The sequence below is a fragment of the Crinia signifera genome, chromosome 1 (genome assembly GCF_055691185.1).
Source record: "Crinia signifera chromosome 1, ASM5569118v1, whole genome shotgun sequence".
NCBI lineage: Eukaryota > Metazoa > Chordata > Amphibia > Anura > Myobatrachidae > Crinia > Crinia signifera.
The window spans coordinates 34639048-34666675 of NC_139217.1; the positions used below are offsets into that span (position 1 = coordinate 34639048).

The 27628-nt window shown below is 40.9% G+C and overlaps 1 protein-coding gene across 1 annotated transcript; it reads right to left on the bottom strand.

Annotated features, from left to right (window-relative positions):
* Positions 1–2590: 2590 nt before the first annotated feature.
* On the bottom strand, positions 2591–25826 carry LOC146070897 (vomeronasal type-2 receptor 26-like). Its single transcript, XM_083179411.1, has 6 exons — positions 25792–25826; positions 15980–16271; positions 11910–12719; positions 9625–9855; positions 5006–5129; positions 2591–3498 (listed from the first exon to the last, which is right to left on the bottom strand). Exons 1-6 carry the CDS (start codon positions 25824–25826, stop codon positions 2591–2593), a joined length of 2400 nt encoding a protein of 799 aa, XP_083035537.1.
* Between the last annotated feature and the right edge of the window lie 1802 nt (positions 25827–27628).

Below are 27628 nucleotides of genomic sequence, written 5' to 3' on the forward strand. Positions count from 1 at the left end.
ACACAGAATGATCCCAGAGCAGGAAACAACCCTACGCGTTTCGTCCGTCTAGGACTTCATCAGGGGTAATTCTGGATCCAGTTCAATTTAATGCAACGATAATTAACCCACATAAGATGGTAATTGGGGGAAATATGTTGTTAATAAACGGTCTATAAGGATTTATCAGCTTCAATTCTTAGACGTGATATCACGAAAGGGCTCCAAAGTAACCAAAGTATTTGTACTTAGATGTTTGATCGAGGATGCATATAAGCATAGGCGACAGTAAATAGCCAATATCCAGTTCAATAATCACGAAATGAGCTTCTTAATCCCGGGCTTCACAGCACAATGGCTCCTGGGGCAGTGGGATACAGGTCTGTATAGCACTGATGTGTTTCGCTCCACGACGGAAGCTTCCGTCGATCAAATTTTATGACAAAATTATTGTTGTTTTTTATATGTACTTGATTGCTGTAATAAATACAGATATTTTAACTGTATGCTCTGTGGTGTTAAACTGTTCTTAGGGCGCACTCCTATTACTTTCTTTATTTCTATATATATATATATATATATATATATATAGGTGAGGTATGTTTGATTGATTTTGGCGCCACTGCCTGCTCTACTTAATGGCAACAGATTAATTTTGCTTTGTACCCTTGATAAAGGTGGTGGCACCACCGAAACAGGCTGTCGGGTATTATGCTCTGAGGTGGTGATGGGTGTCCTACAGAATATGCCGGTTGTAGAAGCATTGGACCTATGATAAGTAACCTGCCCCCTCTTTGAAAATGTATTTTTTGCAGTATGTTGCCATGTGCCATTAACTGTTTTTTATCCTGATAACATTTTTCAACTTTGCAAACTGGTGTGCAGACCACTTTTCTACCTAGTGTAGGAATAACATATATGCAATTCTCTATGTGATCTGGCACCCGATCATAGAAAATGTCTTCTTGTGTGCGGTTTCTCCAATTGTATATGTGTGATCTATGGTGCACAGTTAGCGCTCACACTCACTTTGTGTTATACCAGTGTTTAGTGATAAATTTGACAATGGTGCAGTACGTAAATTCGTGACATTAACAATAATTTGATAATATTATAATAAAAACACTCCAGAGTTTGTGCTGTGTCGCCAGAGGTCATCAAAGTTGTCCTAATTTCCATAGGACAGAAAAGTACATGTGCATAGTGGTATGGCCTCTGCTCCTTCAGTGTTTTTTTTCAAGTGCAAATAGTTGATACTACAACAATCCTTCTAATGATTTTATATTCTGCGTACCAGCAAATAGCAAGAAATTCACATGTAGCAGTATCTCTCTCTTGAAGGGATCTCCCTCGTTCCTCTCTGTCCATTGACCCTACACCTCTCCATCCCCGCTGGCATCACAACCAGATAAGCTATTGAATATTATTTTCAATGTACGGGTCCACCTATACTGTTTTTCATGTAACATATTTTTTATAAGTACTTTTTATTATCATTTATCGATACTGTTCTAAATAAATATTTTTTTATAAAACAATATCACGCTATGAGTTCTTCCCACTTTGGGAAAAATTTTGGGTTTTAAGGGCCTTGGAGGATACCTGCTGGAAACATCACCTGGTCACACATAATCCCAGCGTGAGTTTCATGATATTTAAACCTGTTTACTTTTTTCACAAGGTGACCACTATGTGCATTTTAACCTAACCACAAGGTGGCGTTGTTCACCAAATAACTTCTTATGCACAAGCACTTATAATAATAATAATTTCTCCACAAAGTCACCTCATTTATCTCGCTTGGGGCAAATGGTAACATACTCTGCGTATCACTTCCCTCATGCCTGAGATGCATTACTGAGACGGACAGAGAGGAACGAGGGAGATCCCTTCAAGAGAGAGATACTGCTACATGTGAATTTCTTGCTATTTGCTGGTACGCAGAATATAAAATCATTAGAAGGATTGTTGTAGTATCAACTATTTGCACTTGAAAAAAACACTGAAGGCGCAGAGGCCATACCACTTTGCACACATATATATATATATATATATATATATATATATATATATATATACACCACGGTATACGCCCCACTTCTTCCCCCAGCTACAGTGAGATCTCCATCATCCCTGAATTAGGACCATTCTGTACCTCACTGTCAGATTTTACCTTTTGGATCTTTTAAAACTAGAGAAAATGCCAAAATTCCACCTTCTATTCAATGCAGCAGGACATGTAATTCCAGTGAACAGTTCATTTAACACATAGGGTTAAATTTAATAGGATGAGATATTCAGAAAGTGAGAGATTTGGTAAGAAATCTCCAGTTCTTTTAAAGCAGCAATCAATTATACTGCAAAACCAGTTTGATATTGCAGTGTAATGATTGCCGCTTTAAGAAAACTGGAGATATCTTACCAAATCTGACACTTTTTGAGACTCTCATCCTATTAAATCTCACCCATAATTGTATTTCAAACAGTTAGATATAAAAACTACATTGTAGTTTATTTAGCTTTATTTTGTGTATAGCAAGCAGTTATACATTTCCAACACATGACTATATAGTAGCAGGTGAGATTATAGTGAGATACATTGATAACATTTCTAGGAGACACTTCTCCCTAACAGGCGTCCCCTATTGTTCATCTCTGGTCTCAGTAGAATATTGTAGCATTTAGGAAAAAATATACAGCTCAGTATTCCGATACCTGATGCCAATATAGCAAATATCTCTACAGTGACCATGTTTTTCCCCTTACTGCTCAGATAGGTCGGGATGGCAGAGACCCACACACTGCAGAACACCAGCATGCTGAATGTGATGTACTTGGCCTCATTATAGATGTCCGGTAATGTCCTCACCATGAAAGCCAGAACAAAGCTCAAAGCTGCCAGGAATCCCATGTAACCCAACATGAAATAAAAGGCCAGCACAGAACCCTCATTACATTGTATTATTATTATGCCAGGATATGTGTCCCTGTCATACTCTTGGAAAGGAGGAGAAACTGACAACCACATAGCACTGGTGAGAACTTGGACAGATGAGCAGATCAATACTACAGAATTTGGAAATTTAGCACCCAGCCATTTTCTCCAGGAGCTTCCAGGCCTAGTGGCTTTGAAAGCGAGGCAAACCATGACTGTCTTGGCCAAAACAGAAGATATAGCCACAGTGAATAGTATTCCAAAGGATATTTGGCGTAGCATGCAGGTGATGTCCACTGGACGACCAATGAACAGATGCACACAGAGGAGGTTCAGCTTGAGGGAGATGAGAAGAATGAAGCTGAGGTTTCTGTTATTGGCTTTTACTATAGGAGTGTTCCGGAAGGAAACAAATATTACAAAAATTAAAATAGCTACGATAAAACACAGGACAGACATTGAAGAAAAAAATACAGCTATTGTGTCGGTCTTGTATGATAGAAATACTAATATTCTGGGCACACAAACATTTTTATACTCATTGGGCCACTCATCCTCTGGACATTCCTGGCAGTTTTTACTGTCTAAAAAAGAAATGGGAAAATATTGTCATAGTAACTCATAGAAGCATAGAATATGATTGCAGATAAGAACAACTTTGGCCCATAGAATCTGCCCTTTTATCCTTTATGGAACCTTAACCCTATTTGAACCTTGATTTTTTTGGGTAAGAATATTCATTCGCCTATATTGGGGAGACTTAAATTGCTCTACTGTATTAGCCTCTACATATCTGATGGGAGAATATTCCACTTAATCTCTGCACTTTCTGGAAAGCTATGTTAATTCAAATAACCCATAAACCTCATAGCCTTTGTATTTTAGAGGCCCAAGTGCATGATTTTGGATTTTTTTTTTCATTATACCAGAATTGCCACTTTTATGTCCAGTTCTCAAGTTTACTTAGATCACCAGTCATTTGTTTTACCCCTCCTGATGTTACAGTATTAGTTCATTGTCCTGTACAATGAATATCTGCAACGTGGAAGAAAATTTCACTTACATATGTTCATAGTGTAGACTGGGGCAGGATTCATCGGAAATCCAACCCTTCACCTGAATCATCATTATATGCCTCTTATATTTTTTCAAAAAGTCCAACTGACTGTGGCATGCACCTCACTAGTAAGAGTCTAGTGCTGGTTCTGGATACATGGGGGTCCACTATGCAATTTTTCCTGTATTGCCAGCACTAGGACTGGGTTAAGAGGCCAGTGCTGTCTCCCTGAAATACTGGGGACCCCCACATCTGTTAAGCTTTGTGTGGAGGGTGGGTCATGCATTTTTCTATTTTGTTTTTTAACCCTTTCTCACTACTTTCACACAAATAAGCACTGCAGAATCACATGGATCTGTTTGTGCTGTTCGGGGGAACTCCTATTTCATCATTGTATTTTGGTCAAAGGTTGCCTAATGCTTGGGTGTGTTTGAGTTTGGCACCTGGTGTATTTTACCATATTTTCAATTTCACCCATGTTTTGAAGTTTGATTTAATGCAACCCTCCCATTTTTAAGTAAAAAGTTGTGCTTTTATAAATGTCCAAACTCAGCCACAATTGAATACTCGTACAAGGTAGATTCTTAGTAAATGTATCCCTTAGAGCTGGGTCTGTGGATCTGCATATAAATCCATAGAGCAGATCTTATTGCATAGTTCCCATAAAGTAGGGTGACACATAATGAAGGACATTTATAGGCAATAACTATTGTATAAAGATCCGCCAATTAATTCTTCTAAATTAACTCTTACATTCTACAAAAATGTATAGCATTTGCTAAAATGTAAGGTTGCACCACTGTAAATGATCAAGACAGTCAAATATATCCACTACATTAACCTCTGCACATGGACACATACTGTATGTAGAGCCTCAAATACAGAATCTGTAAATCTCTACATATGGTAATCAATGGAGTCTATGAAATGTACCACTTGCACCAAATTTGATGATAACCACATTTAATAGTATCATCATCAATACGTCCCTCTACACTGAACATAGAGATGCTGAAGTTATATGAGATGATTACCAGACACGTTGGATATCTCCCCCTCTGAGCATGGGATACAGTCATAGCAGCAGGTGTGAGAGCCTTTCCTCATTGCCCGTCTGGTTCCTGGTAGACAAACTGCAGTGCACAAACCTCGGGGAATCTGGGAAATAAAAATATTTAAACTGTTTCCAAAATGTGTGCTAATTTCGTTTGTATTTGTAAATATTTGGTCATTATTATCTTCTGGGCATTGTCCAATCTTAAATCGATACATTGTTTTAGAAAACCTAAAATCTTCTTAATACTGCAACAAATAAAATGCTTCATCTCTATGATGGCAGATATACAGTAGTAGAACTTCAGGACTCAGCTGTTGTTTAGGCATCTGGCTTCCCTTCTTACTTCCCCTCTTACTGTCCTCTGATCTCCCCTCCATCATCTTCTGAAACTTTAATATCCCATTCAACATTACTAACACAGAATCCACTCATTTTCTTGCCCTCTCTTCCTTATTTGAACTTTATCAGTGGACCCCATCCTCCAACCCAATTCACAGACTTGGCCACTCCCTTTTCTTTGCCTTTACTGACCAGTGTGACCCTTCTGACTTCTCATTCACTCATGTTTATCTATCTACAGTTTATACCATCTATCCTCTTTAACCCTTTAATCTCCTACTCTACTCCCCATGCTCAATCCCACCCTCACCAAATCTCATCTCAGGTCTCTGGACAATACTTTCCTATCCTCACTGGATACTCTCTTTTCTCCTCTATCCACCTTTGCCTGTCCCAAACAGACAGACTCCACCTTTACCTGCCCCTGATCTCCTTATTGTCTCACCTCCTTCACTCCCTCTTCTCCATTGCATGCCAGTGCCTTGTCCATATCAGTCTACTGCTATTTTTCACTCACTCTTCAAACATGCTCTTGTTTAATCAATTATTAAAAATGTCAAGCCTTGACCTTACCTTACTCACAAGCTACTCCCCAGTCTCTCTTCTCCCATTAAACTACCTGATTAGCTGGTATACAACAATATTACCAGCTACATCTATGACAACTCTATCCTCAAACCTCTTCAGTCTGTCTTTCACCAACTCCACTCTGATGCAACTGCTCTGGCCAAGTCATCAATGCCCAGCTTTCAGCCAAGTCCAAGGGTCACTACTCTCTGTATTTCCTACTGAAACTTTCTGCTGCCTTTGACACTGAGGCTCAACCTCTCTTCCTCCAAAACCTCCAAACTATTGGCCTCTCTAGCAATGTTCTCTCCTGCTTCACCTCTTACTGCACTAAATGCTCTATCTTGGTGTCTACCTCTGGCTATACCTAACTCCCTTTCTTTCAATCTGTTGGGGTCACCCAGTGTTCTCTCATATATCCCCTTCTATTCTTCCTGTACACCGCTTCCCTGTGTGTGCTTCTTAACACCTTCAGCTTTCAAAACCTCCTAAATGCCGACATCGTGCAACAAAAAATAAGGGAAGGGATGAGGGACTACTTTAACAATAAATCAATATCGGCATAACTGGGGCAGGTACTACTTTTGGGGGATTTTAAATGTCCAGACATTGACTGGAATAATGAAACTAGCACTTCAGCTAAAAGTTGGGGATTTCTAAACTTACTAAAGGACTAGTATTATAGGCAAATGAAGGAGGGGGGGGGGGGTGTTCTGGTTGCCTGGAAACCCTCCTCCTCTTGGCAAGTGGCTTAAATTATGACAATACTAGCACTGGTATATAATATGATCCATAGAGCTGCCATCACATCATGCAGTTTAAGGGACAAAGCAGCTTATTTTACCACATTTTCTGTATGTTTGAATCTGAGCCCTAAATCATTGTAATCGACCAGAGAGTAGCTGCCAGGAGGAAGAGGCAGGAGCCTTACCATGAAGTGGGAGATTGTGAGCTTAGAAAGTGTAGTCCTAGTTATATTATTTTTGTGTTTTTATTTATTATATGTTTAACCTTTTTCTGACCACTTATCATATTTTAAATGTTTGAAATAGCCTATACTATAGACCATCTGTACTGTTAAATATTAACACTGTATTCCATACACTATCCAATGTATGAAAATACCTATTTTCAGGGCTGTTACCGCTCCCCCCAGACTGGTGGGCTTTATTGTGCTCCCCTCGCTGTCTGAGTTTCTGAGGTGGGGATTCTTATGTCTGGCTAATGACTGCCGAAATCCTGACTTGTAAAATATACAAGGCTAACAGGTACAAGGAGGTGTTCACTATGTACAAATAATTAAATAGTTTGTGAAAGGGAAATTAAAGCAGCTAAAAGGAAAAATAAAAAGCTACTCACCACTGAAAGCAAAACAAATTCCCCAAAGTTGTTTTTTTTAAATACATACTGTAAATAGCAAAAGATTAATAAAAGAGAACATAGGTCCCTTAACTAATGTTAATGGAAATAACATTACTGTGTATAAAGATGAAGCAGAATTGTCAAATACATTTTTTTCATGAGTCTTTACTAGGGAGGAGCAGGCAGTGGAATCTACAGGCACCACATATGGGAGGAGCTTTCTAGAACTAAATATACAGTAAATTTCACTACAGAGATACAAGAGGCTTTGCAAAGTCAAAACCAATAAATCCCAGATGGGATTCATCCCAGAGTTCTATTGGAACTGAGGGATGAGTTAGCAAATCCTCTCTATTACATTTTTAATAAATCATTTTCATCTGGTAAGGTGCCAAAGGACTAGATAATAGTGGAAATAATGTATTACCAATATTCAAAATAGGGAGAAAAGATGACCCAGCAAATTTTAGACATGTGAGCTTAAGATCAATTGTGGGGAAATTGACCAACGAAATGGAGGATTTGGGTCTAGGGCAGTGGTTCCCAAACTGTGGGCAGGGGTGACTCGGGTTGGTCGTCCAGGACCAATTTAAATTATTTATGATCAATTATTTCTGGACAAAACCAGTGCTGGTGGCTGCCAATCATAAAATGTGTACAATCAGAACCAAATCCTGCCCTTTACCACATAACTGAACATAAGAAGCACATATAAACACAATCTACTTAATTTGATATATATTTTTTGGGGCCTCGGGGTGCCGTGGAAAAATTCTGATACTCTAGGGTGCCGTGATTAGACAAAGACTGGGAACCCCTGGTCTAGGGGTAAAAATTTGTAGCTGGGTAAGAAACAGGTTGCAGGATAGAGAACAGTTGAGTGGAAGTAAATGGTGCATTTTCAGGTTGGATATCTGTCCTGAGTGGCGTACCACAGGGATTGGTGCTAGGGCCGCTTCTATTTAACATATTCATTAATGATATAGAGGAGAGAATACTAAGCAAAGTATCAATCTTTGCGGATGACACAAAACTGTGCAGGGTTCTTAAAACAGATAAAGATGTCTCCAGACGACTGAGGAATTTAGATCCACTGCCTTAGAAGGTGCTGTTTAGAAGGTAAATTCTCATTTTATTTGTTTATGTTAATTCCACTTTGGGCTAAATTACGTTTTATGGTTGTAACCCTGGATGTTTTCATCCAATCCAAGCTTGTCCAACCTTATTTTAAATGTCCAGTATTTATTGTGTCTACCAACAACACTCCTTCTGGAAGAGATGGCCATACATTTACTTCACTGACTGTAAAAAAGCCTTTCCTTTTGAGTATTATCTCCTCCAGCCTGAGTGCATGCCCATTTTGCCTGGCTATAATGGAATGAGTTTCCTTTCTTTTTTAGACTCTCCCTGACTTTTTAGAGCTTTAAATAGGTAATGAAAACCCACCTGTTTATTAAAGCATTGCCATTCACATAACCTATAACCAAGGCCATTCTCTGTACCTAACACATCATGTTTTGGCCATCCCTGCCATGCTCACTTCATGTCTTCGAGCCTCCTTGCCTACACCTTGTATCCCCTGTAAGTCATGTACCTCTTTTACATTTTAAGCTCAATGGAGCAGGGCCTTCTTCCCTTCAGTTCTCACCACCCTCTTCTCTTGCACTTCAATATCCTACTCAGCTGACATACAGTATGTAGCCACAAATCTTCTCACTTACATTGTTCATCTCTTCCATTGTTCAACTCACATCGTTCATATCTTTCAACAGCAACGACCTTGGTAGTAGGCAGACAAATCCTCTGCTCTTAGCTGTATTGTGTTCTGAGAATTGTGGTGCTAATTGTTATATGTGTCTTCTTTTATTTTTTTTGTATTGTTCTAATGTATGCCATGTGTATGGTGCTTAAAAAACACCTGTGGTGCCTTTATAAAACATTTATTATTATTATTATTATTATTATTATTATTATTATTCATAATAATAATAATAATAATAATAATAATTTTTGTGTAGAAAATATACTTCATGGGTGTTGCCCAATGTTGCGCTCTCCCAGCATCCAAATTGCCAATCATGCTGCAGTTTAGTTGGCACTGCCAGCAATATTTCACAGTACCACAGATCAGCACATGCACACTACACAATCTGCATATGCACCAATTACCAACCCATTAGACTGGTACAGTACATAAGCCATACCTTGCTGATAGCAGAGCAAGCAGTGTGATTGACATTGATTCACTTGTGTCATTATCATGTAATGGAAGCATCAGATGAAAACCTGTTTTCCGTACATTTGGTGGCAGTCACACAAGACCGTTACCTTTCCATTTTTCCAAGCTATTCTCCATGGTAAGATAATCAATTGCTCATCTTCTGGGGCATATGGATCATATCTGCCAACAGCCGTCCGATAGGGAAGACTTTCATGGCCTATTTGTTTCCATTTCCAATTCTCAATGTCCAGAACTTCAGGATATTCTCCTTTTTCATCAAAAAATATTGTTTCATTATATAGACCAATGTAGTTAATTTTACTTAGAAAGTTTCTCAGCTTTAAAAAAGAAAAATACAAAGAAACAGAAACCTGTTAGCATTAGTAAAAGGTTTATTATATTGTATATGAATTATGGAGCCGATTCAGTCTCATATGTTCGGGTTTGAATTTTGGATTTTGGAATGAGCATGCACTAATGTGCGCGTATGTAAACCCAGAGATTTGTTGAGTTTCAAACTCGCCGAGCAGTTCGTTCTGTTCAGGAAGGTCCGGGGCTCGGCTGCCCCATGAAAATGCTGGGCGTTCCTCTGGTACTGCAGGTGGGTCGAAGCCTGTGTTGGGCGGGGGCAGTTGACATTACATGACATCAGCGCATGCCCCCTTTTTGGTGATCTGCGGCCAGAATAAGAGTCAGTTCAGACTGACTTTTATTCCTGAAGGGGAAAGAAATCATACGATGGTGTGCGACCATCAGCATAGTGGGGGAAGTGTGGGTGTCCAGCGGGCTGTGGGCAGCACTGACCAATTCACTAGGCTGTGACATTAACAACAGAACCAAATTTCCACCTATGGAGTTCTATAAGAAGCTTGGTAGTATTTTCTGTGTCTAGATTTCTTCATGGGTCATTACAATAAGAGTGGATATTGCTATATATGATTCAGCAGCAGCTCTGGTAAAGTAGCACAACTGCTACAGTAACTCTCGCATGCTGGTGGTCACCCAGCGCAGGAGAAGGCCATTCACCATTTAAAGTTCATCTCTGCAATGTAATCAAAATTATATTGAGATCGCATTGCAGATACCACTGCTGCCTTTGCTGCCTGGCTGTGAAGACAGGTACAATGTCACCATTTAATTTTTCATCTCACTGCTGCTGCCTTAGATGTAATGCAGCCTACCCGAAAATGGTCTGAACATGCCAGCCTTTTTTGCTCTGTTAAAAAACCTGAATCAGGCTCAATATACACTGAGCACAGGCACAGGCACATAATATGAATTGAGTAATACATTGCGGCAATTCAAATTGAAGAATGTAAATGCGATTACTGCAGGTGCAAGTCCCATTCATCACTAACACAAGAAGCCACGACCATAACTCGATTGCCACAAGTGTCCTCACGCCTTTGTGCTGGCATATGAGTTCACATCTGATTCCATATTAATACATCTATGGGGGTGGATCTGGTTGACACGCAACCCTGCAAAATTTGCAGCTTTGCGTGTCATCTATGCTCTGTCCACTGCCCCCACTGGCACGCCGAATATCCCAGCACGCATACGGAAGGATGTTTAGCATAAACATCCTGTATATAAGACCAGTTCTTTCAAGGCTTATATACAGCTTTGCCACTACATAACTCCACACTACCATAAAGCCAGGGAGTGGCCTATGCCTTAATCCATCGTTTAGTTCCTAGGCTACTGTATATAAACAATGTATTGATTGTACATCTTCACAACCCCCTCATAAGTATTGGCCTGGAAGGATAAACTTCAGAAAGAGTTTACCTTCGAGCAATGGTCTCAGATATTCCACTTTACTTCTGCTAGCTCCCCATTGCTCCAGGTGATGGAAGCACAATGAGACCCCCTGGATTTGGCTCCTTAGTTTGATGAACATCCTCCATTCCCAGTATAAAAGGTCACTACTACGGCACCCCATGAGAGCCACAATTCCTTGTTTCTGCTGCTCCCCCGTGCAATCTCCCATTTCAAAATGGGTTCAGAGAATCTATTTTTACATAATCTGTCATCTTCCCAATTTACCACCATCTGCTTTGAATGGCTTACTTAAAAAGCAACACCAGCATATGCCCTACACATGACAACCCATCCCCTTTTACTTCATGAGAGGAGCACAGTAAATAACTCATGATTCCTGCGACAAAGATACACCCATAGAAACACCAAAAATGGTGTCCATCAAGTTCAACCTATTTAACAATTATAGTATAGTATTATACTTTCTCCAGCATTTCTCCAGCATCCCTGTTTTATTGTACCAAATGTCTCATCTGTTTATTTCGAAAACTTTAATAAACCAGAGTTTGCAAAAAGTTTCACGGGATCTTCCATGATATACTGATTAGTCCACATTACTTGCACTCACCTTGTGCTCAAAAACACATTTTTTGAAACCTTGCTTTTCCAGATACAGATTTAAAGTTATACTCAAATCATGTAATGCTTGTGCCATGGTGAGGACTGCAGTATACACATGGTAGGTGGCCAGATCTCCAGAAAAATTATAACAGAATCTAAAATTCTCCTCCCCAGTGCAGTTATCAAAATTGCCAAAGTGACATATCTTAGAAAAGACAGAATTCTTATAAGAATTTGATGACAAACACAGAAAGTATTGAAGCCAAATATCTTCTAGCAATGGGTCACTCAGATCCCTGGATGGATGAGAAGTGGACAGACGCTCATTTAATGCAGGAATATGATGTGGTGGATGGGAAAATACCAAACTGTTCTCAACTGCTTTTTGTGTATTAATAATCAAAAGTTCTACTGCATTTGACCATGATGCCGTAAGGATAATTGTCTTGTTAATTAGAATATATGTTACACTTTTCAAAAAATAAATAGTCATCACATTATTTGTTCCACACATTATAATAATCTCAGTAGAAGAAGTTTTTAACTCAGGAATATTGTCAGACATATACTGAGTTGGAGAAACTTTAATTTTGAATTCAATACAAATTTTATAATTATTCAGTTGCTGGCTGAGATATTGAAGCTCCCATTCTCCAGCATCATCGTCTGATGTGATGATTCCAACCCAGTTCCACCCAAAACTTCTCAGCAACTTTGCAATGACCATGTTTTGCATCTGATAGTTCTGAACTGTGCGATAAAAGTTTGGATACAGAGTCCGGTCACTAAGCAGCGGGTCCCTCGCTCCATAGCTGATCTAGAAATGATCGTGTAAAATTCCAAAAGTAACACAAAAAAATTCCTTTAGTGTATAGGAAGGTCTCAGAATTAATGGCATATGAAGTACAAAAATACAAGAAAAAGTACCAACAGTAATAACACAGACTCGGTTTTAAGAATTTTTTCCTTTGGGCCTATAGTCAATGTCAGGCTAGAATTGGGCTCCCTCACCCTAATCGTTATTCAGGGCCCGAGAAGGACAACTAAAATGTTCTCATACATTAAGGAGACACAGAGTCAAGCCTCCAACCAATCATCATTGATTAGAAAGTAGCCAATTAAATGGTTTTACCCCTTTTTTTTAGTCAGCCAATTACCACTGATGGAAATGATCAATCATACACTAAGGGGGAAGGATTCATTTAGCCTCATTTATTTTTATCTTAAAAAAAAATGGTTTCATTTTTTGCCAGATAGTAATTATTGGGCTATTCAATTATAACCTTTTTTTCTCTGGAGAAAAAAAATCAACTAATAACACCTGGGATCAAGTATGATGGTCCTATGAGTTATTGCAATTCAGATGCTGCTTATTGGGTATTATAATTTATTTGCCTTGTTTATAAATACATTTGCTAAATAGATTTAATATAAGAAAAGGCATTTAAGACTTTTGTAGGTATTCTTGGTGTTGTTACTAAAATGTATTCAAATAATTGTTAATATAGTTTATTTGCCTTAATACAGATGTGTCCACATACATCTAGCATCCTTGTGCATTTAATATGCCTTGCTAATAGGGTACAGTTAAACCAATGTAATGTAAAATTTTGTATGCAGATAGAGCCGTATCTGCAAACAGGATGTAGGCATGCTGCTATCATTTTAATCAGCAGAAGCTGCTTGCTTGTCCTATTTGAACTATATAAACCTCTACAATCATCTCTCGGATAGTGTAATGAGCACCATTGCTTATGCATTATCACAAAATTAAAGTCCTCACTTCACCAGTATAGACAAATCTGATATGTAACTGAATGCCTCATTCCAAAGAATTAAGGTGGAAATGGAGTTATAAAATGTGTGTAATATACAGTAGGAAATATTTCCCAGATTAATGTTAGAAAGGAGTTAAAACATTACTTTATAAACTGCTCTGACACAGCAAATTGTGAGATTTATTACCACTGTATTAGGATATGATAAGCAAAGAGCTCTCAAATATTCAAAATTGATAGCGAGACCTCTTATAGATGACTATTAACATATATGCACACCTTAGAAATATAGACAATCTTCCTGCACTATTAAAATTGTATTAATTCCCCCAGAGACCCTGATAATGAAAGTACAGTTGATGATTTGTTACTTAAAAATTATGCCAATTCCTTATGTTTCAGTTCTCCCGCCTTTAAGGATTCCAGGAGTTGTGATTCTGTATTTATTGATCCAGGTCTAAGATAAATACATTTGCAAAATAATCCACCAAACATATGGCCATAGACTGGTAGTAAACATTTCATTTTTTTTTTTTTTTTGTGTAATAGTTTATAAACACTAAAATGCATAATTAGATTATTATCTTTTAGTAGAAAGCTAGATTACAGTAAGAAGGTTCCTAGTTCCATTAGTGTAGATTAGAATTACATTAGTGGGATTCTTTTACAATAATTGTGAGAGTGATATGTTTGTTCCAAAAGAGAAATAGAAATGTTTAACATTTGATCCAGTAAAACCTAAATTGTTTAAATTGTCAATGAAAAAGTGAAAAAAAATGTATTTAACAAACGTACTCAATACAAAGTTAATTCTTGTGGTCATAAAGAGGAATACTATTAAATAAACGACTATTGTTGAAGGGTTTATTTACTGTGTCTGGGTTGGGGATATCATGCCTCTCTGCTGTGGTGTGAGGGAAGAGGAGGACAAAAAACACCTCCCTGCGTATGTCTCCATGGGGACAATTCAGACCCATTTGAATGGGCTGTGAATTCTGTCTGCAAAGGATATTTATGCAATGCAGCAGGTATTCAGTCACCTGGAGAGGGCATCAGATTGCAGCAAATTTACACTGCCCATTTCATAGGAGCGCCAAGGAAAACACTGGCGTGCCAGAATAAAATGTTGGGAATGAAAGGGAACATGCAGACATGCCCAGGTATTTTATGGGAGGGAGTTTGATGTCAGCAACCGGCTGGATATGCCTGTTATCATCACGGATTCGGCATGCAAAGCCGGCGGTCGGGATCCCGGTGTTCAAAATCCCGACGCCGAAATCCCGAACGCCGAAATCCCGAACGCCGAAATCCCGACAAGGGGGGGACGTGGATCGCCCCCCCCCCCTTGCGGGCCCGGTGCCTCGTTACGCTCGGCAGACTAATTTATTCTCCCTCCGAGGGTGTCGTGGACACCCACGGGGGGAAAAAGTGTCGGGATTTCGGTGTTCGGGTTTCCGGCGTCGGGATTTTGAACGCCGGGATCCCGACCGCCGGGATTTAAACTGCATCCCATCATCACGCCACCGAGAAAGACTCTAGCTCTCTGAGTCTGCAATAACTGGTGCCAGTGGTGAAATCATTAGATGGTGATTGGCTTATGAATTGATTTGGAGATATTTGTACACTTCCATTTACACAGCACATTCATTCGCAAGGTGGGATTTCACTCTAACTGAAAGCTGAATGCTATGAATTTGTGGATGTGCAATCAGACCTGAATTACCACCAATGTGGGGGTGCCATGTTCCCAGAGACATGTGAATATGCAGTAGACTCTGGCACCAAGCGCACACCAAGCTCTAATGATAATATGCCCCTGCTCATCAGCATGCAAGAAAAACATTGAGCTAAAGCTGGTTGTCCTACTCGGTTATTGTTGTCTAGTGATTTATTGTTGTCTATTGCTAGATCAGATGAACGCCCAGCGTTTCAAAGGCATCCTCTTGAAAATGTTGGGCGTTCCCATGGGATTGCAGGCAGAAGGAGGTGTGTCGGGGGCAGCCGCCCACCCTGTCTTTGGCCCGACTGACTTATATTTGCGTGCCCTGGAGAAATCATTCTATGGTCGGCGACCATAAAAAGATTTTTCCGGCAGAGGGAAATGCAAGGCTATGTGTGACACATGCCCTCGCATGGTTGCGAGGGGATATGGCGACGAGGCAGGCACTCTAGGACTAAGTAAGCTATTAGCTGCACAGCTTACCGAGTCAATCAGAATAAGGGCCATAACATAACGCTGTATCTTCTATTTCCTCTCTCTGTTTTTTTTTTTGTTTTTTAATGACAATAATTACAATACCTGAGTATATCCATACAAATTCAGCAACTGTGCCATAGGCAGTGTGGTGACAGACTGGAGATCCCCAATAAAGCCGGCCACCTTACCACGTTCCAGACATGCATAATTCGGAGCTGTCACGTTGGGCCCAGACAGAATTTGTAGAACGTCCTTTATAACTTTCATTGTATTTCCACAAGAATCGTACACGTGGTATCCCAGAGTAACATTGGGCAGAATGTCTGGGTCACTGTTAACCTCATCAATGGCCAATATAAAAGCTTTGAGCTGCTGATATTCTCTCAAGTGAACACTGAGAAGAAAAAAACATGCCTCTTAATTATCCTCAAAAAATCAACCAATAGTGTTAATATACCATCTTGTACCACAAGGGCTGGGCTTGAGAAAGTAGACAACCTACCCACACTCATCGTGGCTACACCGCAGCCTTGGTTGCCTGTTTTGCACGCTGAGTCACAACTGCAGCTGCTGCACAGGAAACGGTCATCTAATAGACCAGACTTAGGTTGACAGTCATTAGGTCGACCCCGGAAGGTCGACTGGCCCCAAGGTCGACAGGGTTAAATGTCGACATGGGTCAAGGTCGACATGGCTTAATGTCGACATGACCCAAGGTCAACATGGGTTTAGGTCGACAGTTATTAGGTCGACATGAGTTTTTCACTGTTTTTTGAGCCCACATGTGCCGACAGGCGGTATTTTATGCCCTACCATCCCCTATGGCGTGGTGGGAGAATAAAATAGTGTGCCGAGCGTAGCAAGGCACCGTGCCAGAAGCACTGCAAGCGATGCGAAGGGCTGCGGTTCAACTCCAACTGTGTCCATGTCGACTGTGTCGACATTCAGGTAAAAAAACAGTGAAAACTCGTGTCGACCTAACGACTGTCAACCTAAACTGATGTCGACATTGGCCCACGTCGACCTTAAGTCATGTCGACCTTGACCCATGTCGACCTTGGGGCCAGTCGACCTTCCGGGGTCGACCTAATGACTGTAGACCTAAGTCTGGTCTGACAGATGTACCGATTCCGTGCTGCACCAGGCTGTACCAGGCTGTCTGCTAATAGCTTTCTAATGGGACAATGGTGCGACTATGATGCATATGCCTACCATTGTGTGCGCATCACATCATACATGTTACAACCATGGTGAAATAGAGCCACTGTGACAACATAAGTAGGTGCTCAATTAAGGCTCAGTGGGTTCCACTGGGCTGATAGCTGGATCCTCAGAATTCCAGCCTTGAATTTTGTCTACAGGGGAGGATCAGGAGGATCCTTGAGCTGCCAGCTGCAGGGGAGGATCATGGGTTACATGGGATGCTAGATCTAAATGAGGATCACGGGGTGCCACAGTGACAGGCAGACAGCATGGCTGGGCCTGTTGGTAGAGCAGTCTCCAGGGGATTGCTAAGGGATGAGCTAGGGAAACAACCAGAACTCTAAGCCATGGTCTCCCCTCTACCCACCCTGGAGTCGGAATTATCAACCAGAGCTCATGGATGCTGTAATACTGCAGAGTGTACATGGAGTAGGGAGCAGCACTGAAACTAAATCCCCCAGTATCCCTGCAACTATCCCACAGTATCTTGGGAGATGCAGTATTGTCAGTGCTGTGAAGCCTCAGTCTTTAGAGTCAAATATACATATAGTAGTGCATGCAGGCACGAGCCGGGTAGAGAATGGTCAACAACACATTAAACGCCTGACAACAAACAGTAAAAGTGGGGCAGCTGTAATTAGTGTTCATTCTAGCACCCGCCATCTTTGAAAACCCATGCAGTTCCTTTTCCCTGCCTGGGGTGTCTCTGTCTGCTGTGGTGTTTCTAGGACAGGTCTGCTTTGCATATCAGTACTGATATACAGACCACAATGTGCTAGAAACACTAAAGCAGACAGTGACACCCCAGGCAGGGAAGAGGAATTGCATGGGTTTTCAAAGATGGTGGGTGCTAGAATGAACACTATGTAATGGAATCAGAAGAACACCCATATAGAAAGCAGTGTCTCAGACTGGTAAGGCTTGTGTAGAATAATGGGGTGGATAATGTATAAGCTGAATTATGATGTTATAGATAATGTTTAAGGGGTATTTCAGTGCAAGTCATAATGTAAGTATATAGTGGTAGTGCCCTTTACACAATATACACCACACCATAATGGCCATAACACATTATGCACCACGCCATAATTTGTAACGTATTTCCCCTTACATTTATTTATAAGAAACTGTAAATAAATAAATGTAATGGGAATTACGTTACACATTATGGTGGTGAAATATGTGTTAAGGCCATTAAGGTGTGGTGTTTATTGTGTAAAGGGCACTACAACTACAGTATGTGAACATATTGTTTATGGGGCAGTACTACTGTGTATACTAATGTTAAAGAGATAATTCTACTGTGTGGCATAATGTGTATATGTTCTATTATTGTGTGGGTTTTATGTGTATGGGGCAATACTACTGTGTTTGTTTAGTTTGTAAGTGGCACGACTACTGTTTGGTTGTCAAATGTGAGGGTTGCTAAAAATGTGTGGGTGTCATGTGTGAGGGTTATTAATACTGTGTGTGTAATGTATAAAGTGCACCACTACAGTGTGTGCATAGTGTGTATTATGCAAAACTATTGTATGGAGAGACCCACTCCCTCACCATAACCATCTCTCCACTGTCACCCAGTTGAGCTGCCCCAGAGAGAGAGGAATACCCACAAGGACTGCCTGTAGTGTCTGTGACTGACAGGTATAACTTCCAAAAGGAAGTCACTGCTAAACACAGTAAAGTAATAGCAATCGCACACTACATCTGGATCAATGACATTGACCAGGGTGGCAGATTTTACCTTGGGAGGCTGCAGTCCATAGACAAATTCCACCACTGCTGTGTATTCTGCTTCATTCCATACATCCAGTCCCTTTTTAAATTTTTCCCACCTCGTCACTCATTAGTACAATTGTGATAACACAAAGCATTATTAGGTGTCAACAAATATAATTCCCATTCTCTCATCATCTTCTGCTTTAACTACTGCAACCTCAACTTACTATATCTTCTCTTAAGAACATTGCCCACCGACAACTATTTATTTGTGAGATTACGCAGCCCAACTCAACATCCCTGCTCGGCCATTGACATAGACATCTACACACCTGCTCTTACTTCTACATCATGGATTTCATTGGTTTTCCTCCACACTTTTGAAATCCCCTGCCTTGCCAATCAAACGCTATCCAAACTACAATCTTTAAAGTTCTCTACCATGCGCAGGCCACTGTAATCCATAGAATCATCATGACCAATTTGCACACAGGATGCGAGAGCGTGAACACACCTGCATACCAGTCCATATAGTGCTACCTTTGATACTAAGGGCCTGATTCAGACCTGCACACTAGGCTGTGTATGTTCGCAGCCTAATAAACAGGTAAACACAGCCCCACCTACTGCTTGACCAAACAGCAGCCACCCCTTGCCGTGTGAATCCCTGCATTTGCATGTGCCCGAATGGAGGAGAAATCATTTGATCAAATGGCTTCTGCAGCCTTCGGTCTGAAAAGTAAGTCAATACTTACTTTACAGATGGTGGCTGATTGCCGAATGGGAGGCGGGTGATGATTTCATGTGACATCAGCCCCTTACCCCATGCGGGCATCGACATGCCTGCGTTCCCAGAGGAACACCCATTGTTTTTATGGGGATGCTTGGGGTTCTGAAGGGGTTCCTGCATGTACAGCAGCGTCTGTGCAGTTCACAGCAGGATTCAAATGTGACTGCTGCTCTACAAACGGATCTCTGGTGCATCCACATCTCTGTCTCTGGAGCTCTGCTAACATCTGCAATAGGTGACACGATGGCTCCAGTTTTGTGCCGATCAGTCTGTTTTGTAGCAAGTGATGGCGCGCCTGCAGCTGCTGCTGGACTGTGAGATGAGGTCAGCTAGTGAGCGCTAATTCTGTAAGCTGGAGCCCTGCCAATTCTCTGCAAGCTTTGGTCCCTGTAGACAGACAGAGAGCACTATCTATGCAATTCCGTAACTCATGTTTCTTTTATATGCACAATCTCCAACTTGCCTCCGGTCATCTGGGATGACCTTACTCCTATGGACTTGGCTATATTTATTTCTTAGCTCTAGTACAGGAGACTGACACTCACTATCGTTACAGGGCGAATGTGGTCATGACAATGCCTCATGCAGGATCCTTACACGAGTATAACCCTAATTTGTTGATTTTAACCATAATAATTATTACACTGGGCAGCACGGATGGTGTAATGGTTAGCATTACTGCCTCACTGCACTGAGATCATGGGTCCAATTCCCACCATGGCCCTAACTGTGTGGAGTTTGCATATTTACCCCCTTGCGTGTGTGGGTTTCCTCTGGGTACAACGGTTTCCTCCCACACTTCAAAAATATACTGGTAAGTTAACTGGCTCCCAACAAAATTAACCCTGGAATGTCTGTGTGTGCGTGTACAAGTGGTAGGGAATAAAGATTGTAAGCTCCACCGGGGAAGGAACTGATGTGAATGTTCAAATATTCTCTGTAATAAGAAACTGTTAATAAATACATTTAGAAATATAATTTTACATAATGTGTTTTCTCCAAACAGACATAAAAAAACAAAGTACAGTATAGATTTAAGTGATACAGCACTAGACATAAAAATAAAATTATACCACGGGTGTGTGATAACTTTAAATATGACAGAAAGCAGTGTGGTTATCATGCTGTAAGTAGCATTACACCCATATCAGGATGCTGGCATCGGTATTGCCATGTATACATTCTGTACTCACTGTGGGCATAGAGAGTAAGACCTCCCTCTTCCTAAACAATTTTTGAAAAAGTAAAAATTACACCAAAGAAACTGCTCTTACATATCACACATCTGATGGTCAGACGTTTGGTTATATTGGTATTTTCTTGTCCTAGAATGTACAGTGAATATTCCTCCTATAATTATATCTCCAGCCTTGGAATATTTATATTCAAACACATATTCCCTCATAGTAAGACGACACCTGGGTGCTGGAGTCGATGAGGCAGATTTGCAGGTGGGAACGCACAGGACCAGCAAGCAGAATAATCTGACTAAAGAAGTGTAAAGAAAGATGTTGAATATCTGACACATGGCTGAGATTGTGTCCTCTCCCTGCAGACTCGTCACAGACAGCGGCATGGAGTGTAATGGTGTAATCATCCGGCTGGATAGAAATAATGTCCTCTCTCTGCAGACTCAGCACAGACAGCGGCATGGAGACTAATGGTGTAATCAGCCGTCTGTTAGAGACCGGGAGAGGTTTTTATATGTTATGTGCTATATCCATGTTCTTAGAAAAAAAAAATAAGAGTTATACTTACACATAAAAACAACAAGCAGCAAAATAGGACTAACACCAGGGAAATGTCACATTTACATCTGGTATATTATTTTCCACATTACAAATACAGATAATTGTGCTATTAGCATTCTGCATCTAATATCTTAAGCCCAGTACACACGGGGGAGATATATTGCTCAGCAATATATTGCTAGCAATACATTGCTGAGCAATATATTGCCCAGTGTCTCCTTTTCATCAGCGACCAGAGATGGTCCTTGATGAAAGGGAACCTCTGCCGGGTGGAGCCACAGAGGTAATTAGCTGGTGGCAGGAGCAAGCTCCTGCGACCAGCGATTACAATGGGGCTGAAAACGGGAGCGCGCACCCGGCGATTTATATTCCCATATTCCCAGCGATTATAGCCACTATCGCCCCCGTGTATACACAGCTTTAGAGACCTTGGTATAGATTTAAATATATTACAGCAAACAGAAACATTTAAGGAAATATAGGTCCTGGTTCTGAGTCATAGGTAATGCTAATACAACTCTGGATGCCGCAGAAAATGGGTGCAAATACATTGCAAACAAAATGCTAATACAGCTATGCCCATTCTGATGTGTAGGTACAGTATCTCATACCTCCCAAATTTGGGCTGGTGTGAAGAGGGACATTTCGCACGTCATTGGAGTGCACCCAAAATGTTTGTCAAGCCCCCCTTTTCACTGCTGTGGGGGCATCGCTAGCGACTCTGGGAGCTGCTTACTGCTGGATACAGTATGTCCCCAAACCCTCAGGCTGCAGGAATAGATGCTCTGTGTAGACAGATAAATATGGAATGAGCTTATCCTCATTTGACATTTCTAGCTAGGACGATACCACTGGCTTCATAGGATGCATTGAAAAAAAGCCTATAGAGGGGAAGTACATCCATCAATTTTGCAGCTACAGATGGAGCAGCACTCAATCTCAACTTGCCAGCCTCCACCTTCTGACTCCGTTCTATCGGAACCCGCCGATGCCCGTTGCCTCCTCCCTGCAGCTCACCCGTAGCTCCCTGAAGTGGAGATGGGCAGGGAAGCCGCTCCCCGCTGCCTTGCTGATGGCGACGCTTGCGCATCCCCATCAGATGGAGCTCCTGTCCACCAGGTGCTCCATCTGTAGATACATGACCTCATTGACCTGATAAATGAGATAGCCTTGGAAATTTGAAAAACAAAAAGGAGGCCTCAGAATATCTCTATAAAGTACTTATGTTATTTCCTACCCAGCAAAGTAAATTATTATAAAAAAAACTGATATCACCCAATCCACCCAGCCACCTATATTCTACCTCAAAATATGTAAATACTGAACAATTCATCTTTGCAGGGACTGGTGATTCCCTCTAAATCCACTGCCAAGGGGCGTGCGCACACGAGACTGGGACGCATGCGCGCGAGAGACACACGCGCAACCCAGTCTGATGGAGTCCCTCTCCGCCAGCTCTCGCCAGCAGGGACATTCTGTCGAGAGCTGAGCAAGAGAGGCTCCATCTGAATGATTAGCTAAACGCCCTCGTAGAACATGAATGTATCCAATACAGTATTTAGTAACAATAAAAGATGTGTACTGGGGAATTCTTATCCCTTGTTTTTAATAATAATAATGTCCAGAACACCACTTAGTGTGGACACTATCTAAGTGTGGACTCAAACGTGAAAAAGTCATGTTGACATTTTGACTGTAGACCTTCCCATTGTTGACCTAATGCTTGTGTTGACCTTCCAACCCTGTCGATCTTAGCCATGTGGACCTAAGACTGTCGACCTTTAGTGGTTGAATGTAATGTATTCCACCTTCATAGTTTAGATCTAGCAATCATAACCCCTTCAGAGTTTCTGAAGGAAGAGAAAATATATCAGGGAGCATGGGGGAACCAGGTGATACTGTATATGGATATATGATTGCCTTTAGTAACCAGGTGGTGAGCGAATCAGAGCATGGGTCCATTTGGGTCCCCTTCTTCCAACCTTGCTCCTCCTATCTCCACCCCCTCTTCTCCCCTGTCACTTCAGTAGGTCCCTTAGCCCACTTCAATTTAGACTTAGCCCTGGGGTTACTGTGGGCGGACTGTGTCCGCAGGACAATAAAGCTGTGGGTGGGCGCCATATGCATAGAGAGACCGAGGCAATGAGAATCCCAAAATGCTCTTTCTGTGACCATGTACCGAATTCCAAGTCCTCACCCGTGAAACCCTGAATGGCTGACTGCCCAGCTGCGAAGGATGGCCTTGGCACTGTATGCCTTGCACAAAGTGTCACTAGTGGTTCCCACTTAAAGAGATCTCCAAGGGCCCCAGCAGCTGTGCAAGGACCATAACATGCGAGAACTGTACTGTACAGTGTCGCCACCAGCACCTTTCTCCTACCCTTCCTCTGCCCCAGAGATTTCATCCCTTCCCTCCTAGAGGTCTAAGGTGCCTGTGTACCCCAGACTCCTGCCTGCAGCACCGTGATGATTTTGTGATGGGGACCCTGCAGTGTCATTGGTTTTACCTTATGCCAGAAGAATGGACCTTGTGCTACCATTATATCTCCCTGTGCCCGGTGTAGTTGTAACTGTCCCTGCAGTATGTATTATATTACCCTTAATAGTGGTCACTAAGACCACATTATATCCCCCTGTGACCAGAGAAGTAGTCACCTCAGTGCAGTTATTTTCTGTTTGCTGTCCCCCTATAATAATACTCCCAAATATCCATTTAGAGTCTTTCACATTTTCAAAACAAATCAGAGTAGAAGCATTACCTTCATGGAAATAAATGTGCATAATCACATGTATGCACAACTTGCACCCATCACTGCATCACTTAGAATAACTATCCTGCCTGCGAGTGGCCAGTTGCAGCTGAGTTACAACAATTATGTGTTTTTGTATAATATACTGTAGCTCTACTGTACAAATATAAATTTTATTATAACTGACACCTTCATGTTCACCCTCTACTGTCAAGCCTCACCACCTATATGCTTTTCTGACCCCCATCACCTCAATTATCCCTCACAAACTCCCTGCCACCCCGTTTGCTCTCATGGAGGAGCAAGGAGGGCCCTTTCACAATTTTGCTAGGGGTCCTACAAAGGTCTAGTTACACCCATGAAGATACATAAAACAAAATACTGTATGTATACAAACCGTACTAGCCATTCCCATCTTGGAATGGCTGGGAGGCTCCCAAAAATAATGTACCCTCGTGGCCCCCGGGAAGATGGCCAATACTCCTGCATCGGCCCCGCACCCCCTTCCATGCTGCATCAAATTCTAGATTGTGTGGGTCCGCGGCGAGGGGGTGGGGCTAAAATCGTGTAATTTCACGTAATTTTAGCAGGGGTTGGTGACGCCAGCCTCATCCCGCCACCCTGTCATGTAACATCTTATCTCCAGGCTTCTCCCGGAGATGAGAAAAAGAAAGTAGGCAAGTGTTGAACAAACATACAAATAGTGTGTTTTGTTAAAGGAATTATTTTTTTGATTAATAAGGAAATACAGCACAACAATTGTAACAGTGTTTTTAAAGTAAATAAATTAAATCATTGATTTCTTTATTTAAATGTTGATTTTATTTTATTTACATTGAACAAATTGCTATATGAACTTAGTAATACATAAATCATCATCTTACAAAATTCTGCCGTTGTGAACCAATTACACAAAGCGAATCAATCGAAGCAAGATGGATCCGGGTTAGTTTATACTAGGAAAGAGGCGGTTAAAAGAAAACGGAAGCTTTCAACACAACTTCCGCCTTGGTGCATTCCCCTTTTAAACAAAAACCGGAGCAAGCGCAACTTAGATTAAAAAAGGAAGCCAAAGAAAAGGGTTGGCGATATTTTTAAGAATGTCTTTCATACAAAACAAATCCATGGAATGCGCAAAATCTGAGCTTGACCTTTTGAACACAAACCAACATAGAGAAAAGCCTATACGTGGAAGCTCAACCTTTAGCGGCATTATCCGAGACCGCTCCGCTAGAATTCCACATAACGGCCAGCGGCGAATACTACTACAATCTGAACAACACGTTGCTGTACATAACCTGTAAGATCGTACGGCCCGATAACGCGGCAATACCGAAAGGATCACGGGTCGCCCTTATTAATTACCCTATAGTGACTTTTTTCAGCCAAGTGGATGTTTTTTTGGGCGATACACTCATATCACAATCCAATAATCTTTACGCCTATAGTGCATACATCTAGACCATTTCAAATTATAGCTCAGACGCTTTATCCACAAAACACACAACAGGATTGTTTTACAAAGATGTGGCTGGAGAACACAATACCAGAACCCTGGATGGCCCAAATACGGGGTTTATAAAAAAGAGCAAGAGCAACGGCGCAAAGTCGAATTGTGGAACTACTGGGACCGATACACTGCAATCTTTTTCATCAACATAAGTTGCTTTTAAACGCTGTTGATTTGAAGATAAAACTCACCAAAAACAAAAAGACTCTTTCTGTTTAATGTCCATGGAAGTGGACACCTTTAAAATTCAGATTGTCACTGCATCCGTGTTTGTGAAAAGAGTCAAGGTCTCACAGGCCTTGTTAAGCGGAAATGCTAAATACGTAATCGACCGGGTTGGCATGAAGATATATAGTGTGCCTGCAGGTAGTAGAGGGTTTAATTTAGAAAATCAGTTTTTAGGCCAGGTACCAAAAATGGTTATAGCCGCGTTTGTGGACAATGAAGCATTTTCAGGAGCCTATGACAGGAAACCACTACGTTTTGAACATAAAAATGTAAACTTTGCATCCCTTTACCTGGATGGAACGCCGCATCTGGCTAAGCAGTTTCAACCAGACTTTGAACACGGCAATGCGGTTCGTGAGTACATGTCCCTCATACAGATCACAAATAAACAGAAATCAGATTCAGGTATATTAATTGACCGTGAAGAGTATCTTTTGAGTAGTTTTTGATCTGTCGCCTGAGCAGGAATACGCCGAGCACCTATCGCTAATCAGAACGGGGACTCTACGTGCCAAATTCCGCTTTGCTGAAGCACTAAACCGGACAGTCAATGTGATCATTTTTTTGATAATATAATCCAAATTAATCAAAGACGTGATGTGTTGTATAAATATCTATAAATGAAATAAATAACTTTAATATGTTTCGCATCTTTTAATAATCGTCATTACACAGCAACAAGATGAACACATTGCAGATAAACTGCATACTGTATGCAGACCCAACGTCGCGATTATACTTTAAAAGGGGCTTATCCATATCATATGTTACCTACCAGTAAACTTCCGCAATACCCCTATGCGTGTGTAATCAATACACATCCGGGCGAGCACTGTTTGGCCTGGCCGTTTATCTTAACGAAAGGCGTGAATGTTACTTTTTTTATTCTTATGGCCTAGCACCCGATAGCGCCCTATTCCCAAAGCCACAATACAGTTTTTAAATGTGAATTCAAAATGTATTTACCATCAAAATAGTCAGTTGCAAGATGTTAACAGCACCGTTTGCGGCCACCATTGTATATACTTTATATTTTACATGTGTAAAAATTACAAATATTCGGATATCCTGGCCCGTTTTACCGGTGATACAAAACATAATGATCATTTAGTTTCAAACTTTGTAAGACGTCTACCACGAAGCCATTGTTTGAGTCATTACACGTTTAAATATGTACAGGCTTGTGTAACTTGTAACCAACGTTGTGTTTAAAGGATTTTATGTACAATGCTTCATAAATATCGTGATTATAATAAACAAAAATGTTTTTAATTTTATATAGTTTGATTGTGTGATTCTTCCATGCCCGTTGATTAGTAACAAAGACCAGAACGATGAATTTCTAAATCAGAAATATATTTTATTGGTACATGAAAAGCAATTTACAGAGTTATAAATGTTGCAACAAATATTGAGCGTCATGCGTTTTATGTACAACACGCCATAACTGTATTGATTATAATAAACAACATAGTTTTTAAACCTAATACATAAATTATATTTACAGAGCATTTGTATTGCAATATTATAAAAAACGGATCTTTTCCGAGGTAACAAGTATCCGTGCGGCAATGTTAGCCCCAGGGGACTTAAAAAATGTATATGGCTTTTTTGAATAGATTGTTTCGGGGCGGTGGTCATTAAAGAACCATCAGAGTATGTGAAGGCCTCTACTTTTAAACGATCAAGCTGCAGTCTATTTGCGGCATTACTGTGGATGGTATATTCAATTCAGCCATAGCGCTCATAAACTCAGGGCAGCCGTTAGGTATCTTATGACTCGATATGCTGTGATTTTGC